The 18,826-nt window shown below is 40.4% G+C and overlaps 1 protein-coding gene across 4 annotated transcripts in view; it reads right to left on the bottom strand.

Annotated features, from left to right (window-relative positions):
- Positions 1 to 18,826, bottom strand: part of TASP1 (taspase 1) — a 312,933-nt gene that overhangs the window by 23,117 nt on the left and 270,990 nt on the right. For 2 of the 4 annotated variants that reach the window (XM_047745120.1, XM_047745121.1), the window contains one exon: positions 7,998 to 9,026. The exons of 1 other annotated variant lie outside the window; for it this stretch is intronic. In XM_047745120.1, coding sequence (XP_047601076.1) covers positions 8,934 to 9,026 — 93 coding nt within the window. In that variant the 3' untranslated portion in view covers positions 7,998 to 8,933. Of the gene's footprint in view, positions 1 to 7,997; positions 9,027 to 18,826 lie in introns of those variants that run through there. One more of the 4 variants, XM_047745116.1, reaches the window with a different exon arrangement.

The following is an 18,826-nucleotide window of genomic DNA, read 5'->3' as shown; positions in this document are numbered from 1 at the left end:
CTCTAGCAATACCTGTTGTGTTCAAGTCTATTTTGTCTAATATTAGTATAGCCTCTTCAGATTTTTTATGGTTGCTGTTTGCATGATATATTTTTCCATTCTTTTACTTTCAACCTATTTGTATATTTGAGTCTAAAGTGTGTCTCCTGTAGACAGCATATAATTGAAATTTGTTTTTTAATCCATTCTGACACTCTCAGCCTTTTGATTGGATTGTTTAATTCATTCACATCTGTAATGGTTGACTTTATGTGTCAATTTAGTGGGTGTTTTGGGATGAGATTAACATTTAAATTAGTGAACACTGAATAAAGTAGATGGCCCACCAGAATGTGGGTGGACCTCATTCAATCAGTTAAAATCCTGAATGAATCCCTGAGCAAGAAGGAACCCTCCAAGAGACTTCCTTCAGACTTTCTCTGCACCATTGACTTTCCAGGGTCTCCAAACTGCTGACCTTCACACTGGCACTGCACCACTGGGGCTCCTGGGGCTCAAGCCTGCTGGCCCACATTGCAGATTTGGCTTTGCCAGGCTCCATAATTGTACAATCCAGTTCCTTATGAAAAATCATTTATATACAAGCACACTTACAGATCCTATTGGTTCTATTTCTCTGGAGAACCCTGACTAGTACAACATTTAATGTTATTAGAGTGTAGATTAATTTTTTGTTTTCTATATGTCTATCTTGTTCCATTTCTATTTTGTTCCTATTCCTTTACTGCTTATTTTGCACTAAGTGATTATTTCTAGTGTCATTTGATTCCTTTAATAATTTTTCCACTATTTAGTTGTTTTCTTAGTGGTTGCTATAGGGATTCCCATATGTATCACTTTATAGAATGAACTTCAGATTTATATTCATACAATTCCAGCAAGAGGCAGAAATGTTACTCTTATATAGCCCTACTCATGATTTTCTTTTTGTGCTATTATTGTCACACATATTACATCTATAAATGTTGCAAATGCAATGATAAATCATTATCATTATTACTTAATATAATTTTTATGTCAAAGAAGTCAAGATAAGAAAGAGCAAGCATATATATGTAGGTTTGTTATATTTACTTTCTTTTTTTTTTAAGATTTTATTTATTCATTTGACAGAGATCACAAGTAGGCAGAGAGGCAGGCAGTGAGAGAGGAAGGGAAGCAGGCTCCCTGCTGAGCAGAGAGCCCAATGTTGGGCTTGATCCCAGGACCCTGAGATCATGACCTGAGCCGAAGGCAGAGGCTTTAACCCACTGAGCCACCCAGGCGCCCCTATATTTACTTTCTTCAGCCAACAGCCAGCAAGGAAAGGGGGATCTCATTCTTACAACCTCATGAAACTAAATTCTGCCAACAACCTGAATGACCTGGAAACAAATTCTCCCCTAGTGCCTCCCAGAAGGAATGCAGCCCTGCCAACACCTTGATTTTAGCCTTTCAGGTGCTGGAGCAAATAATCCAGCTGAGGACTTCTGACTTACAGAATTGTTAGATAATACATATGTGTTGTTCTAAGCTGTTAAGTTTATAACAATTTGTTATGGCAGGAATAGAAAACTAATACACTGTTCCATAGTGCCTCTTCCATGTCACCATGAAGAACCATTTATTTACTCAACAAATATTTATTCATTCAACAAATATTTAGTGAGGACCTATGATGTACCAGGCACTGTCCTTGGTCCTGGAAGTATAGTATGAACAACAGAAAAATCCCTGTTTTCAACAGGAAGTGTACCTGCAAATGGAGGGAGACACCTAAACCAAACAAATGTGTCAATGATATAGTAGGTTGGAAACGCCAGTGCCAGAAGAAAAAATAAAGCAGAAAGGGGATAGGACACAGAGTGGTGGGAGGAGTGTGGTGAGAAGGGTGCTCATTGAGAAGGTAACATAGAGGGACACCTGGGTTGCTCAGTCAGTTAAGCATTTGCCTTGAGCTCAGGTCATGATTCCGGGATCCTGGGATCAAGTCCAGCATCAGGCTCCTTGCTCAGTGGGGATACTGCTTCTTTCTCTGCCTGCCACTCCCCCTGCTTGTGTGTGCACTCTCTCTCTGACAATTAACTAGCTAACTAACTAAATAAAATATTTTAAAAGAGAGAGAGACAGTAACATTTCAGCAAAGAGTTGAAGGAAATAAGGGAGGGGCAAGCCATGTGGATCCATCTGGAAAGGAGGAGAGGTAAAGGCACGTGCAGTGGCTCTGAGATGGGAGGTGGTCTGGGCTGCTGGAAGGGCAAGGAGGCCAGGATGGCTGGAGCAGAGTGAGCAAGGGTTATAACGGGAAGTGGGTTGGAGAATGACAGGGAGCAGATCCCAGGGTCTTGTAAGGACTGTGGGGCAAGGTGTACTGTCAGGTTTTGAGCAGAGGAGCACCATGATCAGACTCCTCCTGGCTGCTGAGTGGGCATGTAACTGCGGCTGTGGGGAGGCTGCTGTTGTTGTAACTTGGGGAAGAGATGATCTGGATGGTAGGGGTGGAGAGGGGGAGAAGTGGTTGAATTCAGGACAATAGCATTTCATAATGGATTGGTTCCAAAATAGGAGAAAAAGCAGATTCAAGAAGTTCAATTTGGTGGCCCCCCAAAGAGCCTTGTCTCTGTATTAATACCTTGATGCAGTACCCTCGTGAATCTGGGTTGAGCCCAGTGACTTGATTTGAGCAATACATGTGGCAAAAGTAAGGCTGGGCCAGTTCTGACCGTTTAAACCTTAAAAGGGCCTGGTAGCTTTTGCTTTCAATGCTCCTGGGAACTTGAGCTGCCACGTCTTATGGGAGAAGCAGCATGCAAAGACCATGTAGAGCGGCCACAAGCAGAAGGAAAGACCTTGAGCTTGCATAGAAAAGGAAGGAAGCTCATCGGGCCCAGGTCCCAGCTCACACTCCAGCTGAACACAGCACACCTGTGACTACCGACAAGAGTCACAGAAAACCCACTAGGTGAAGCCCAGCCTAATTGACACAACTGTGAGAAAACAAAATACTTGTCAAAACTACTAAGATTTAGGGAGGTTATGCAACAATAGATACATTAAAAAAAAAAATGACCCCAAGAATTTGGGCCTGAGCACCCAGAAGGATAGAGTTACCATTAACTAGATGGAAAAGGCTACTAGTTAATAGGTTTTGGGGGAAAACTTGGGTGGACAGATTAAAATCTAACTATGCTTATCAATGAAAAAGAACATATTTTTCTGGATGTGGTGCATAAACAATGATTCCTGGAACACTGAAAAAATAAAATTATATTTTAAAAAAAGAACATATTTTTCTTAATCTATGAGAAGAACAAGATCTTCTATCATGTAAGCATTGCTGGATTTTCCAAGGCTCCTCCATTTGAGGAGCAACCTTTTGGACCCCCGACGTAACAGCAACAGCAGTGATTAAAGGAACTGATTATTTTTTTCTGTCCGGGTTCTGAAGCTCTGCTGACAATCAGTGAAATCCCCATCAGGGCCGAGAAACACTAGCCCAGTGTTTCCAGCTTCGCCACTGTGGTTTCAAGGCTCGGGGATCGACCATGTAAAGGAGAAACCACCATGCTTGCTCTCTCGGCTGCTTTCCACAACTGGTCACAATGAACCAACCACGTTGGGCTTGGCTGATGGGCTTCTGGAAGCTGAGTGCACAGCCTCGGAGGGAGGCCCTTGCCAGTTTTAGATTTAATCCTTCCTGTGGCCATACACTTCAGAGGCAGCACTATGTGGCCAAAAAAAAAAACTGCCTGGTCACTTTCGTCAGCCTGTAGGTCTCTGATGATAGGTATTTGGACTAATACCTTATAAACTTGAACCCAAATTAAGTATTGGGGAAAAGCAGTGTGTACTCCTTAAGAATTCTTAATGCTCCAGAGCAAATATTAATGTGAAAGGATTACTTTTATGCTGTCAACCTCCTGCTCACTCATTCCCAATTTGTGCAGCCTACTGCGTTTACCCACTCATCTCCATCCCTGCTTAATCAGGATTTGGGAATGGTTTAGGATGTAGCTGAAGTAAAACAACTTAATCATATTCACATGGACTCATTTCTTCTGGGCTCAACCTTTTCTTGGGCAAGTGTTCCTGGGAGGGAGGAGTAGCTCCACTCATAGTCCCCCTTCAGTCCTCCACACCACGACTAACCACTGGAACCTTAAGTTGGATGGGAGACTGGGTTTCTTGGCACAAAGGGATTCACAATGTTGAACAATTGTAGGGTTTATGTTTAAAAAAAAAAAGTTGATGTGCTTGACTTAATAAGCATTTTGTTTTCGGGAAAATGTTGGGAGGCATTTTTTTTTAAATTTCACCATAAAATTGGGCGCCTGGGTGGCTCAGTGGGTTAAGCCGCTGCCTTTGGCTCGGGTCATGATCTCAGGGTCCTGGGATTGAGCCCCGCATCGGGCTCTCTGCTCAGCAGGGAGCCTGCTTCCCTCCCTCTCTCTCTCTCTCTCTGCCTGCCTCTCTGTCTACTGTGATCTCTGTCAAATAAATAAATAAAATCTTAAAAAAAAAAATTCACCATAAAATTATGTTGGGGATACCCAGGCTTGAAAGACGATATTCTGAAAGTGGGTGCCATATTGGTTGTTACAGTGTGGTCATCCTGGAGATGTGTTCATGACGTGGGGACACTGGCTACCACTGTTTTGTTTCTTCAGATCTCTTAAAGTCATCACACACCTTTGGCTATGGTTTCTTCTGAGTACCATTAACACAATTCCAGATTCCTTCCCTGAAGGAGTCCCTCAATCCTTGATGGACTGCTGCTCTTCAGCTTGTTTTTTGCCCACCTCCTTAAAAGTATGCACCTGTCTCCAGCTGTCCGGTGCCTGGCATCACTGACCAACCTGTGAACTTCCTTCCACTTCTGTGCCACATCCAGTCTTATCCCTTGGAGAATGTTCAATCAGATATGAGGGATAAAGATGGTTCATCAGGAACACATCTGTTTCCCAGACCGGGCCCAAGCAGACAGGTGAGTCCACCCTCTCAGCAGAAGAGGGTATAAAGGCCCATCAAGGCCTCCTGGCCAAGGAGAATGGAATGTTTCTTAGCTTCAAGTCCTTAAGAAGCAACCCTGTGACAAGATGGCAAGTGCAAGTAGTTTGTCTGGGAGATGACCACAGGACACACAAATAGGGGAACGAAGAAGGGTACAAGGAAGGGAAGAAGGCCAACATGAGGTGTATTAATAAGTCAACTACCACAGAGGGGAACTGAAGCTTAATTTCTATGGGAAATCTCTCAAAAACAAGGTAAAACACGTACCCCGGACTTATACCACCCACAAAGCAAGGGAGTGAGCATATTAATACAACTCCTGTTCATCACTGGTTGAGAGCTGCTTCTGGGGCATGCTAATTCCTGGGCATTTCTGGTTTGCTGTGTGCAAGGACAGTGCAGGTTTCTATAGTTCCAGAACAAGTCCTCAGGCATAAAGGTGCAGATGTTAGCCACTGAATGTTTTCTGGGGCACTCTGAACTGGAGGATCGATGGACAATGACAGTGGTCTGCTTTAGGACCCCTACTCAGCTGGCTTTCATTGGCAAATCAGACCTTGGCACGGTGCTCACTGTGCGGACCTGTGGCCCAAACAAACAGAAGCTGACTATACGGTTAGTCCTGGGATAGGTTTCTATAGAACACTAAGGATAGAATATATGTACTGAACAGCAGTAGCCGAACCAATAATAAATGAGGTAATTCTTATAAGTCTGGACATCCTTCTAGGATAGTCTTAAGTGAAAATAGCAGGTTATGTAAACCCATTTTGGTGTTAAAAACATAGAAAATTCATGCATAAAAAGTCTAGGGATACAAGATAAAGTGTTATTAAATATTGTCTCTAGGGAAGTGGGGTTGAGTTCATTTTTGTTGGGCTGGTTTTTTGTTTTTGGTTTTTTTTTCTTATCTATTTTCTGATTTTTTGTAGTGAGCATGAATTGCTTTTAAAACAATGACCAGATTTTTAAATTTATTTTGTTTTTTTTTTATTATGTTAGTCACCATACAGTGCATCATTTAGTTTTTGATGTAGTATTCCATAATTGTTTGTGTATTAACACCCAGTGCTCCAGATTTTTTTTAAAATTCTACAATAATTTAATACAATCTCAAAATTCAAGAATAATTTCAGGACTTTTCTAAATGTTCCCTTCTTCACAACATCCTTTCCTCCCTCCCCCCTCTTACCTGTGCTTCAGAACAGAATAATAACCCCACTTATTTGCAGGTGAACAATGTACCATCATCACTCTCAAACATGGGACACAGTGAGCAATTAGGCAAAAAAGACTTTTGAGCAGCCAAAGAGAGGTCCCCACAGCTATGAGCTAAAAGTCATCTATTGTGCTCATAGACAAGTGCCACAGACTAGCATTTAGGACTTATTTATACATACTTTGCCCACAATTCTAACAAACATTGCTGTCAGACTTCAACTTCACAATTCAAAGCAGCAAGGAAAAGAGGAGGAAGGGCCTGCCCTCATCAGACACACAGGAGGCAGACAGAAGAGGCAGAGCTGACAAGCAAGGAGGATGGGCCCAGGCAAGGCCTTCAGGCCTCGGCACCCAGCACGGCTGCTGTGGGTTCCTGCAGGTAGAGCACATGCCTTCCATTTCCTGGCCACTTCCAGAAAACTCCTGTTGCCAAACCCAGAGCAGGATCACAGGGTTAGCCTTGAGGAATCCAGACCAGGCTTACTTATACTCAAGAGAACCAAGCAACCAACCATTAGGGCTTAAAGAGAAGCAGAAAATAGGCCTATAGTAAAGATCATCCATGTTAAAATACTGCTTCAGCATCTTGATGATATAAGGCAGCCTAGGGAATGAAATTACTTTCTTATCTTTCAATCCTTTCTACTCTTGTGTGAAATGAGGTAGATTATCCTCTGGTTCCAGAATCTGCTCTTTAATATCTGAACTGATCACTAAGGAACTTACCACCCATTACGTTTTTGCCTCCACGATTCTATCACTTTTTTTTTTTTTTTTTTTTGCCTCCTGGTTTGACACTATTCCTTAAATTAAAAAAAAAAAAAAATTAGGAATTGGAGAATAAAGCCTCTTTTACACTGACCAGTTTTTAAGCTCTTCATAAAAGCGGTCTTAAACAAGCCCAAACTTAAATATGAGTAGAATAAAGTCAAAAGAAGATGAAAAGAAATGGCATTCCTGGTGAAGTAGGTCAGATGATTTTCAGACTCCAAAGTGTCCTGATAGTTTTACGTGATCCAGTCCAGTTCCTCAAAAAACCCTGCCAACAGGTAACAGGTCTTTTTGAAAGCTTTTGAAGCCAAAGGCTCCCCACCAGCCAGCCCATCACTTACTAAGTTCTCAGCCTCATTAAGAATGAGAAACAGATACCACGGCACCAACCTGTCTACAGGAACACAGCGAGACAAATGTAATTGCCTGTACAAGGAATATAAATCAGCAACTCCCAAATCATTCATATTTACACCCACTCCATTTTGGTTGTCTTTCCTTTATAATTTGGCCATACATCGATGTCGAGTGTATAATTTCATCTGGGGCTTTATCAGTTACCGCCCAGGGCCATGATTATATGGTGCAGGGAACTTCCTCTCCCTGAGGGAGGCTATCTTTAGTATCTTCTTGATAGCCACTTCTTACACACAAAATCAAAAGAAAAGTCTTGGTTTCCTTATGTGGCTCCAGAATCACTAAATATAACATTTAGAAACAATTTATCAACTGAAACCCTTGGGTTTTCAGCTGCCACTACAATTTTCCAAAGCAGAGAGTTCTTATTCCTCCCCTTTATGTTCTTTATCAACCTGCAATAAAAACTTTAGGATCTTGATACTGACCTCTCAATCATGAACAAAGCTCAACTTTCATCTTGTTAGTGTCCAGCCTAACTTGCATAAAGACTGGTTTTGAACTATCAGAACCATAGCAAAAAAATAAATATATAAAGGTATGATTTCTGCAAGAAGTAACTTTTTACAAATAAAATAAAAAATGGCTCTCCAATCTAGGATTCAAAAGATAATTTATTAGTCTGAGAAGAGGAATCACACACTACACTCAGTAATACGCTTCTTTTATTTTTGTGCCTTTATCTTAAAAATATATTTAAACAAGAAACAAAGATAATATTGAATTTTCCCATAAATTTTGCTTTCTTATTTACAGTGTTACATTGTAAATAACATTCCATTATACACAAATTAAGGACTGTGCATTCCTGTATGTTCTCTTTACATATTCTCTCATAATATAGTACATATAGCTCGAAGATATGCAGTATTTAAGCTTAGAAAAGCTTGAGGAAAGAAGTACAAACTTTATCAATAAGACTATTATTTAAAAAGGTTCTGACCTTAATTCTCTGCTAGATTGTTTCACTGAAACCATTCTTTGTTAAAGAAAAATGCCCCATATGAGGGATGAGAATAACAGTTTAAGTTAGCACAGGATCCACTTAAACTGGTTAACAAATAAAAACACTTTATCACTTAGTACTGTTATTAAATGGAGCACTACCACTGTCAACTCATTTAAACAAGGAGATTTACTCTTCAGCTCAGACACATTACACCAACGACAGCTGGTACCTCTGTATGAAATCAAAAACATTTCCTTTGCAACTTTAGGTTTTACTTGTAAACAGTAAAGCACATGTTTTGTAAAGGTGATTTAATCATTCCTGGTCTTAGGTTACACGATAAGGAGTTTGTATTTCATTGAGGGAGAAGCAAGCGCACGCACTGCACACACGCACACACACACACACACTCAGGCCCGCAGGTCACTAAGCGCTAACTACAGCAGCACTAGTGTCGCGAGCGGTTCACAAGGCTGCAAGAGGGATTATAAAATGGCAAAGATAAAACATCCAACTTCAGTTTAAAACCCCCGAAATGCTCAGGCTCTGAAATGTCTCTCGGACGCTTCACGCTCAGCCTGAAGGGTCAGTTCACCGGGCTCTCCAGGCGGCAAACCCCACCTTCGATTGCCACGGACTGTCCGGCCACTGCACCGGGAGGGAGTCTTGAAATGTGAGTCTGCAGAGAGGGAGACAGGAGAGCATTAGAAGGGCCAATTGTGTCCTCCCATAAGTGACAAGGGCAGAGGAAGTACTAGAATGCCACAGACTCTCTTTACGTCTCAGGATCTCCAGACCGTGACGGTGGTAACTGTTCAGTGCAGAGAGATCCTGTTTGGTCAAATCTTGCAGGAGATGTTTAGTAAGCGTCTACTACCTGCTAAACATAGCACTAGCAATGGCAAGTACAGAATGAACAAGATAGCAAAGGCTCCTGAGGGCACAGAACTTACATTTTCATCATATTCAGAACAGTAATTAATGGTTTTAAGGTCAATTTTATTGATCATATTCTAGTTCTCTGAAAAGCAATAATTTATATACATTTTGTCTTCCAAAGCAACTGAGAATACCTGATTCACATTTACGTTTTACTCCCTAAGGGATCGGAATAGATTGCAAAAATTCCAATAATTCAACAACCTCAAAAGTGAGGCAATGAGACTGAAAGAAAAATAGGAGCTTACAAAATAAGGTAAAGACAGGCATGAGATTAACACACAAACTCTCGCCTGACTTGTGTATCCATGCTGGAGGCAGCCTGCTGCCCCGTCTCTCAGCTTCCTCATTCCATAACCAGAGAGGTGGTTCATATGTGTCCAGAATCACAACAAACCAACTGCTCACAAGGGAACAACTATTCCTGGTACAAGGCCTGGGAACTATTTCTCTTACAGGGCTTTATACACAGAAGGTACCACGATTAGTGGGTGAGTGAAGACATCAGTTGTACAACAAGGAGTTTTTGAGTGTTAGCTTTACTCAAAGGACGCTGCCTCTGATAGAAAACAGTAAAAGCTGTTCCATAAGGAGTCAGGACAATGTCAGCCAGGAATTCCTTTTTTTGATGATCTGGCTTAATCCAGGGATAGAAAAATGCTGGGAGCTTCTAAGAAGAACAGAAGGACTGCATATCCCTTAGGTAATCCTCTCTAGTGGACAAGCCTAGAGTGGGAATGATGTCCTCTCATGCAACCAAATATGAAACGAGCCTATGTTTTAGATGGAATGACAGCTAAGCTAACTGATTTGTAGTTTGAGGGTAGACAGTATTCTTGAACCTCAATCCCCAAGTCCTGTTAGAGGAGCTGACATAAGTCAAGAATTTGGAAAGTTCTAGAGAATAGCAAACATTTTCTGGGCACTGAGTTTTTCCATGTGCAAGGCAGGAAGCAACCTGTAACCTACAAGGGTGAAGTCTGTTGCCTCAGGTAGCGAGCTGGGTGAGGCAATCTCTGTGGTATCTCCTGGGATACAAGTACCAGTGAGTTCACTCACAAGGCTCATGCTTTGGGGAACTGTGTCCCAGAATCTGGGCTCATTATTACATCTGAGGGCCAAACTTGGATCTCACCATATGGAAATATTGCACCTGAGGAGTCCACAGTAGAAAAGCTGTGGCTCTTTTGTTTCTTGTGATACATCATTAACCTAGCAGGAGTTAGAACAGAGTGCGATGTTTAATTCCGCTACCCAGCAGTCTTTGTCACATCAGGCACAAGAATCTCAATTCTCACAATTCCCAGGGCTCAATGTTGATGGAGCTGTTATTCTTCCAGGAATTCCTTAACATGAGGCAAAAGAGAATTTTTCCCCCCAGGTATCATTCATCAGTTTTGTTTTGTTTTTGTTTTTTTAATTCTTCTAAACAGACAAAAAAATCCCTGAAAGAGTAGAAGTCCCTCAGTCAATTTCATCCTTAATCTCATCCTCTTTGGTCATGAACACAGTCATGCAGCTATGACAGGGATCAAGAATGAGGCAAAACCCTGGTGGAAAACAGGATGGGAGTTCCCCAAAGAAGTAAACATAAAATTACCATATGATCCAACAATTCCACTTATGGATATATACCCCAAACACGTGAAAGCAGGGACACAACAGTCAAAAGGTGGAAACAACCCAAGAGTTCATAAACAAAATGTAATGTAATATTATTTGGAATATTATTTGACCCTAAAAATGAAGGAAACTCTGACACATGCTACAACATGAATGAACTTTGAAGATATTATGCTAAGTGAAATAAGCCAAGTACAAAAGAACAAATATTGTAGGGTTCCACTTACATGAGGTATCTATTAGTTAAGTTCATAGAGACAGGAAATAGGATGGTGGCTGCCAGGCACTGGGGGAGAGGGAATAGACAGTACCGTTTAGTGGGTATAAATTTTCAGTCTGAGAAGATGAGAAAGTTCTGGATATGGATGGTGGTGATGGTTACACAACAATATGAATGTACTAAATGCCACTGAACTCTGCATTCAAAATTGGTTAACATGGTAAATTTCGTTATGCATATTTTACCATAATAATAATAAAGAAAAAAGAATAAAGCAGAAATGACAATTTCCTACCCAGTGGAGAATAATACTCCATATGATAATATTAAGAAAAAAGGCTAGCTGGGAATGAATCTACAAGGCAGATCCCCATAAAAGAAACATTAACACCATCAGGTTCTGTTCACAAATAGGTTGGCATTGTCCAATCAGGTCTGTTAAAATATCTGTCCCCTAAGAGAAAAGCTCAAAGGGAAATCTGTCTTCATGTTTCCCAGAGATAGAGGGAGAGTCCAGTGGGACCTCCTGGCAGGCCTGGTGGTCCAGGCATCAGAGAATAAATTAATTGTTTAAAGATCAAAGAGTGAACATATGTCCAAGCAGATGGCCTGCAACTTGACCGGGGGAAGTTGGTCTTAAGGCAACTGATTTCCTGCTGACCAAGGAAAAGACCAGGGCTAAAAGGAAGAAATTCTTGCCCTACAGACTAGGAGACCTGATAGCAATCCCTTGAGATTTACAAAAACAGATGGCCAAATCAAACTTATCTCTGACACTCCCCCCACCAGGTTTATGATAGAAGAACATCTAAATAAACCAAGTTAAACTACAAAGCATCAAGGAGAGTTAGGAAGGAAAAGAAAAAGGACTGCAAAAGATGACAGAGGTCTTGAGATAGCTGTTAACAGTACATGGACAAAATATTTCGAAAATGCACTGAGATTTGTATAAAATTTGCTATTTATGTAAGACAGAAATGCTCAACTAGACAAACTAGTTAAGATTAACTTCTCAGGGTTACCTCTTTCCCAAATCATCATCTAGTCAAGAGGGATTTTGCAATTACAAAACCCATTGGGGTCATCTTGGTGTTGAAAGTAATAAAACGGTTGACCATCTGTCCAAATGACAGTACTTCCCCAGTTACACCCATCAATATGATCTTCTGACTAATCAGAAAACAAGTGCCCTTGGTCTGAAAACATTTGATCCAGAATGTATTTGAAGCTTTCTGTGTGTCAATGGAGCATCAAATCACATTATAAACAATGGGAGCTGTTTAAGAGAATGTTTTATACAAGTATTCATCTTGAAATGTTCTTTTGACATGTGGATTGGAATTCCTCTTGTAGCTAAAAAGAGACCATTTTCTACAATGAACTTATTATGTCAGCACTGAAAAGTGCAATAAAGTATTTTACATTGTCTAAGAACTGTGTAGACTCTTGGGTACCCTATAAGCATTAAGAACTTAACAAGCTGTCTTAAAACCATTTAAATGCAGGTGTACTTTTAGGAAAATTTATAACTAATGATAAATAGCACATAAAAATCAACATGAAATAGCAGTAATGAGTTCATTTTGGGTTGTTTTCCTCTACTTCTTGTTGCGTGCCCCACTCACATACCTCTCTAACCATGATTCCATGTCCTTTTCTGGTTCTTTCTCAAGTAAAGACTTCCTTGACAGGATTCCTAACTCAGTCTAGAAGCTCTTCTTCTAGCTCTTATGGCACCCAGCTGAGCACTTCTTGTCCTGTTATGTAACTGTCTTGGTCTTGGTCTGCTTTGAATTTTTAGCCTCTATAAGTGAAAGTCAGTAGGAGGCAGGAGCTGGTCTTACACAAGTGTATTTTTTGCACTTGTCAAAGTGCTTGACCCAGAAGGCACACTCTGGAAATGCTGAGTGAAATGACTAAAACACACCCTCAAAGGGCTATACTTATGAATGCATAAAGAATCTCAAGTGTTTTAACTAGTATAACCAACTAGTTTGATTAAAAAGTCAAACTAGTTTGTCATAGCAGATTCTTTTAAATAGACATTTTTTAAAGTATAGACAAACTTTTCCATTTTCCAAGTTGTTGTGTTTAGAACAGAGATGGAGCTCTAGAGTTCTCAGATGTTAACGGCTCCACACTAGTGGAACTCACTGCCTTACACATAAAATTCTCTGCTTTCTTGTGAATTCCCTGACCGACACCCAAAGATCCTTGAAGTTAATATTCCTTGAAGAATTATCCACTTATAAATTAAACTAACTCAAAGCCAATATTCTTGGGCCTCTATCTTGTTATAAAATCAAGTACATTATATAATAACAAATTTAGTCTAAGATTTTAAAAAGAGAAAGTTAAAGACAAAATATCACAGAAATTATATAATCCCTTGATGTACTAATCACAATCTAAGTAGTAGCTGAGACTTCCTATCATTCATATTCATGTCTTTAAATCTCTTAAGACCACCTTAGTGACTGTTCTTTTGTGGTTTCCAAGAAAGCTTGAAGCACACGATTTAATTTTAAAAGTCTCAAAGCCTTTATTTAGTGGTTATATTTTAATCCATCTTTTCCACTCTTAGAATTGTTGAGATCTGCCACAAGAGTCAAGGGAAGAGTCTCTTAAACAAATTATTATCCTCCTTTGGTGGGGTCAGGAAAATAAAATCTGGACAGACATGGTCCAAAAAAAGATCTTGGAAATATTTTATTCATTGGTTTCATAATTCTGAGGGTTTGGTTTTCTGTGTTTTAAAAATAGAGCTTGAAGCAAGATAGTACTGTCAAACAATACAGGCATTTACAAATAGAACAAATAACATTGAGAAAACATTCCACACAGACTTAGGAAACAATATTTCAAAACACATAGGAGGTATTTTCATCCACCAGAACCTTTTGAAGTACATGTAATATATAACATATCATGTCTAATTCTAAAGTTAATCTATGAGGCAGTTTATCACAATGGCTATGTGCATGGGTTACACATTCAGAGCATCTCGGGTGCTGGGGCATTTCCTCTTCTTCCTGGACACACTGAGGGACTACATTTCTCAGCTGCCTTTCAGGTAGGTGTGGCTATGTGACTGAATCAGGCCAGTAGACTAGAGTACTCTGTGCCATTACCAGCCCTGGCAGAAAATCTTATGCACCATTCTCCATGCTCTCTCTTTGACGACCTTGAGGCTCATGTGCTATAAGGAGCCTCAGACTCTGGTTCACAGCCTGGAGGAGAGCCTGTTGCTAATCACAAGCCCCTATTTGGATTTTATGGGAATTAGAAACACACTTCTTACCATGTTTGAGCAACTATACACTTTGGAGTTTCCTTCTTAGAGCAGCTAGTGCTATCTTGAACCAGTAATAGTTCAATACAGGCCTCTGTGCTTTCTAGCTGTGTAACCTCTGTTGGCTACGTAACTTCCTAGGGCCCCATCTTTAAAATGAATATAATAATAGCATTTATGATCAGGTTGATAAGGATGACATGAGATATTGCATGCAATCAAAATGTGTCAATTAATGTAAGATTATCATTATTTAAACAAATACAAAACCATAGAATAAAACATCATACAGCACAATCTCTATTGTAGATTATTGGATATCCAAGAATTAGAAAATTCTATTTTTAAAAGTTAGATAGTCTCCAAAAATAGAATGTGGTATTTTAAAGAAAAATTAGCTGCATGCTAACAGGTAAGTTTCAAGAAAATGGACATTTTTTAGATCAGTATTTGATCAGTATTTGATGGTGCTATTTTGCTGCTACAGATAAAATAATTAGCAATTGCTGAGTATTTAGTAACTGCTAGCATTTGTGTATATCTGCTTGCTATATAACTCATCTTCTAAGGTTCAAAAACAGTGAACATATTTGGGTGCTACAGAGAAAACCAAATGGCAGAATACTGGCAAAATGCCTTCTAAGAACATGAGGGATTGTAGGGAAGACAAGTACAACCATATAAAATGATTAGAAAACTATTAACAAAAGCACATAACCATGTCCTATAAGGGTAGAGTACTCCAAAGTGTGTTTTCTAACACCCCAAGCAATTAACTCTATTCTGCCAATACTGATAAGGGGCCCTACAGCTGAACTCAGTGCTGACACTGTCTACCAGGTGATAGTGTCAGATCCATAAGTTAAGGGCTCGGTCCCACAAGACTGCTGCTCCTTCCCAATCCAGACACTAATCACAAGTCCATGGTGGTGGACATACCCACAATAAATGGCAAGTTCCCATGACCTCTCTTCAAGTTTGCTAATTTGTTAGAGTGGCTCACAGAACTGAAGAAAATAGTTTACTCACTAAATTACTGGTTTATTGTAAAAGTATATAATTCAGGAGCAGCCAGATGGAAGAGATGCCTAGAGCAAAGTAGCTGGGAAGAAGCTCAGAGTTTCCATGCCTTTCCCAGACATGCCATCGTCCTGGCACCTCCACATGTTCACCATCTCTACCCCACTGGGTTTTTCTGGAGGCTTTATTACACAGGATGACTGACTAAAATCACTGGCTATTGGTGACTCAATCTTCAGTCCCTCACCTCTCCCTGGACATTGGGGGATCGGGCTGAAGTTCCAAATCTTAACCACATGGTTGGCTCCCCTGGCAACCAACCCCCATTTTTAGGTTACCCTGGGGTTTTCCAAAAGTCACCTCGTTAACATAAGCTCAGGTGTGGCTGAAAGGGCCTTGTCATGAATAATGAGACACCCATTTCACCTTTATGGATATAACTCAATTTTAGGAACTGAGGACAGAAGACCAAATATTACAATAAAATATGATCCCACTGCTCTTACTGCTTGTGATGTTCAAGGGTTTTGAGAGCTGTGAGTCAGGAACCATGAAGGAAGATCAAAAATACATTTCTTATGATAAATCACAATATCACAGATACCGAACCACAAGTGTCATAGGAAGTCAGAAGTGAGAAAATAGATGCAGATCAAAGAATTAAGGAAGACATTCCAGAGGCCCTGGCCCCGGAAGACAAGAAGAACAGGGGGACAGAGGGACACAAAAATGACATGCTGGACTTTAGTAAGGGAGAGCTGCCAGGTTTATTTGGTTTGACCCACATAGTTTTCCAACTGTTAAAAAAAGAAAATATTTCTAAATGGAGAAGTTATATAAAAGCACCTCGATTCCTAGCTTCTCTTAAAAAATTTGGCAACCCTTGATTCCTTCACTGGAGTGAAGTAGTAGCTGCCTTCTTAAAGTACGTCTTTGGCAAGAATTTTCTACAGGTGGGGCTGTATTCTTCCTGCAGCGTGTATTCAGAAGGCACCCAATATCTTGTGATCCGCTTTCTGTGGATTTGATCCACTGGGTTCAGGTGGTGACAGCCTGACCCTTCCATAGGAAATTCCCCCATCAACCTTTGCCCAGTGGTTTTAGTGGCCACTGATAATCATTGCTTAGACCCCTTATTTCATGAGGGATTTCCCAAAGGGTGGTTTCCTGTCATTCTCACTATATTAAGAGCTGAAATTCTACTATGAAGAACTTTCTCTCATCAACTTTTTGGTATTCCAAAACAAAGTTTATATATGAAAGGAGGATAAGTACTTGATTTTTCCACAGCCTTTTGGAGGTACAAATAATAAACCTCCAAAAGCACCCAATCACCACCCCTCATCATTTTTGTGGTGTTAAGAAGAGGGAACATGGTTAGGGGGGTAGGGATAGAAAGAGAAGGCACAGCATTTTACTTCTTCATTCATATCAGCTAAAGGCCAATTCTTCTACATTTTATTTTAAAAAGAGAGACAGAAAAGAAATGTAAGAGCTACTTCCAAACTGCCAATGCAAAAGAAAACTGCATATCTGGCTGGACTGGTTTGCTAGCTCTGCTCTGGATGACTTATCAGTACACATCTTCTTTAACTCAAATATAGTATCTTATAGAATGAACTGGCTCCTTCTGGACTGACATTTATAAAATAAGTGTTGCAGCCAGTTAAAATGGTAAAGTTTGCTCAAGTTCAATCTGACTATTTAGCAGAAAGTTCTTTCATCAAGGTGAACTAGGTGTTAAGATAGTGTATGAGTCTGCTAAGGCTTTCCTAACAAAATACCTCAGGCTGGGTGGCTTGAACAACATCAGTTTATTTTCTCACAGATGAAGATTATCAGTAGGTTTGGTTTTTCTGAGGTCCCTCTCCTTGGCTTACAGGTGGTCTCTTCTCTATCTGTGCATCCTTAGTGTCTCTTCCTCTACTGATGAGGACCCAAGTCCTACTGAATTAGGGCCCCACCGTTAGGTTCATTTACCTTAATCACCTCATTAAAGGCCCTGCCTCCTCACATAGCCACATTCCCTGTTAAGGCTTCAAGATATGAATTTGGGGACGCCTGGGTGGCTCAGTGGGTTGAAGCCTCTGCCTTCAGCTCAGGTCATGATCCCAGGTCCTGGGATCAAGCCCCACATCAAGCTCTCTGCTCGGCAGGGAGCCTGCTTCCTCCTCTTGCTCTGCCTGCTTCTCTGCCTACTTGTGATCTCTGTCTGTCAAATAAATAAATAAAATCTTTAAAAAAAAAAAAAGGCTTCAAGATATGAATTTGGGCGGTAGGGGTGGGAACACACTTCAGTCTATAATAGGACCAGTGCATAACAGATACACATCTTAAAGTGATAGAGTAAAATCCAACAACACCCCCTATGTTCTCATCTCCATTCTGAGCTGAACTCCTCCTGCTCTCCCCACTTCAGTCCTTTCCCTCCACTTGTCTCCTTGCTGTTACATAACCACACAGCACACCCCAGCCTGAAGGCCATTATAGGTGCTATTCTCACTGCCCGGAAAGCTCTTCCACCCAGTGTCCCTGTGGCTCCCTTGTTCAACCCTACCAGATCTGTACTCCAAATCCACCTATTCAGGAAGGTTTACACTGGCCACTGGCCCTGAATCTCACTACCTCTCTGCCTCAAGGGTTCCTTTGTCCTTAACTGCTATCTAACCAGCCATTTATTTTACTCCTTTATCTTATTCATTGCTTGTCTCCCCCACTAGGACATAAACTCCATGAGGGCAGGGAGTTTATAGGTTTGTTTGTTGCTTTTTCCTCCATTCCTAAAAGAATAGTCTGGCATATGGTAGAGGGGTTCAGTATATTTGGTAAACAAATAAAGGACTTTTTTTTTTTTTAAATGAGGTTTGGGAAACAAAAGAAGCAAACTGCAAATTAGATATCTTATATTTCTTAATTTTTTAAAAAAGATTTTATTATTTATTTGACAGACAGAGATCACAAGTAGGCAGAGAGGCAGGCAGAGAGAGAGGGAGAAGCAGGCTTCCCACTGAGCAGAGAGCCCGATGCAAGGCTCGATCCTGAGATCATGACCTGAGCCAAAGGCAGAGGTTTAACCCACTGAGCAACCCAGGCACCCCTATATTTCTTAATTTTATATTTTAGTTTATGATTATAGTTTATGTTATACATTTGTAATGATATTTATGTAAATGAAACAGTCAAAATGATATTGAAGTTGTGGACCTTAAAAAAAAGTCTGAAAATAAAAGCCTGCGTATTTCCCAAGACTGACACAGTATGATCCAACAGATTCTGTTCATTCATTTACACCAGCATCACACGTCAACACACATCTCCTTCTGTAGAAAGAGATGGATGCAGACATCAGCTACCTAAATGGTGGTCAAATGAGGGCTGTGTGCCT

Source organism: Lutra lutra, chromosome 9 (genome assembly GCF_902655055.1).
Source record: "Lutra lutra chromosome 9, mLutLut1.2, whole genome shotgun sequence".
NCBI lineage: Eukaryota > Metazoa > Chordata > Mammalia > Carnivora > Mustelidae > Lutra > Lutra lutra.
This window is presented reverse-complemented; position numbering and strand designations above follow the sequence as displayed.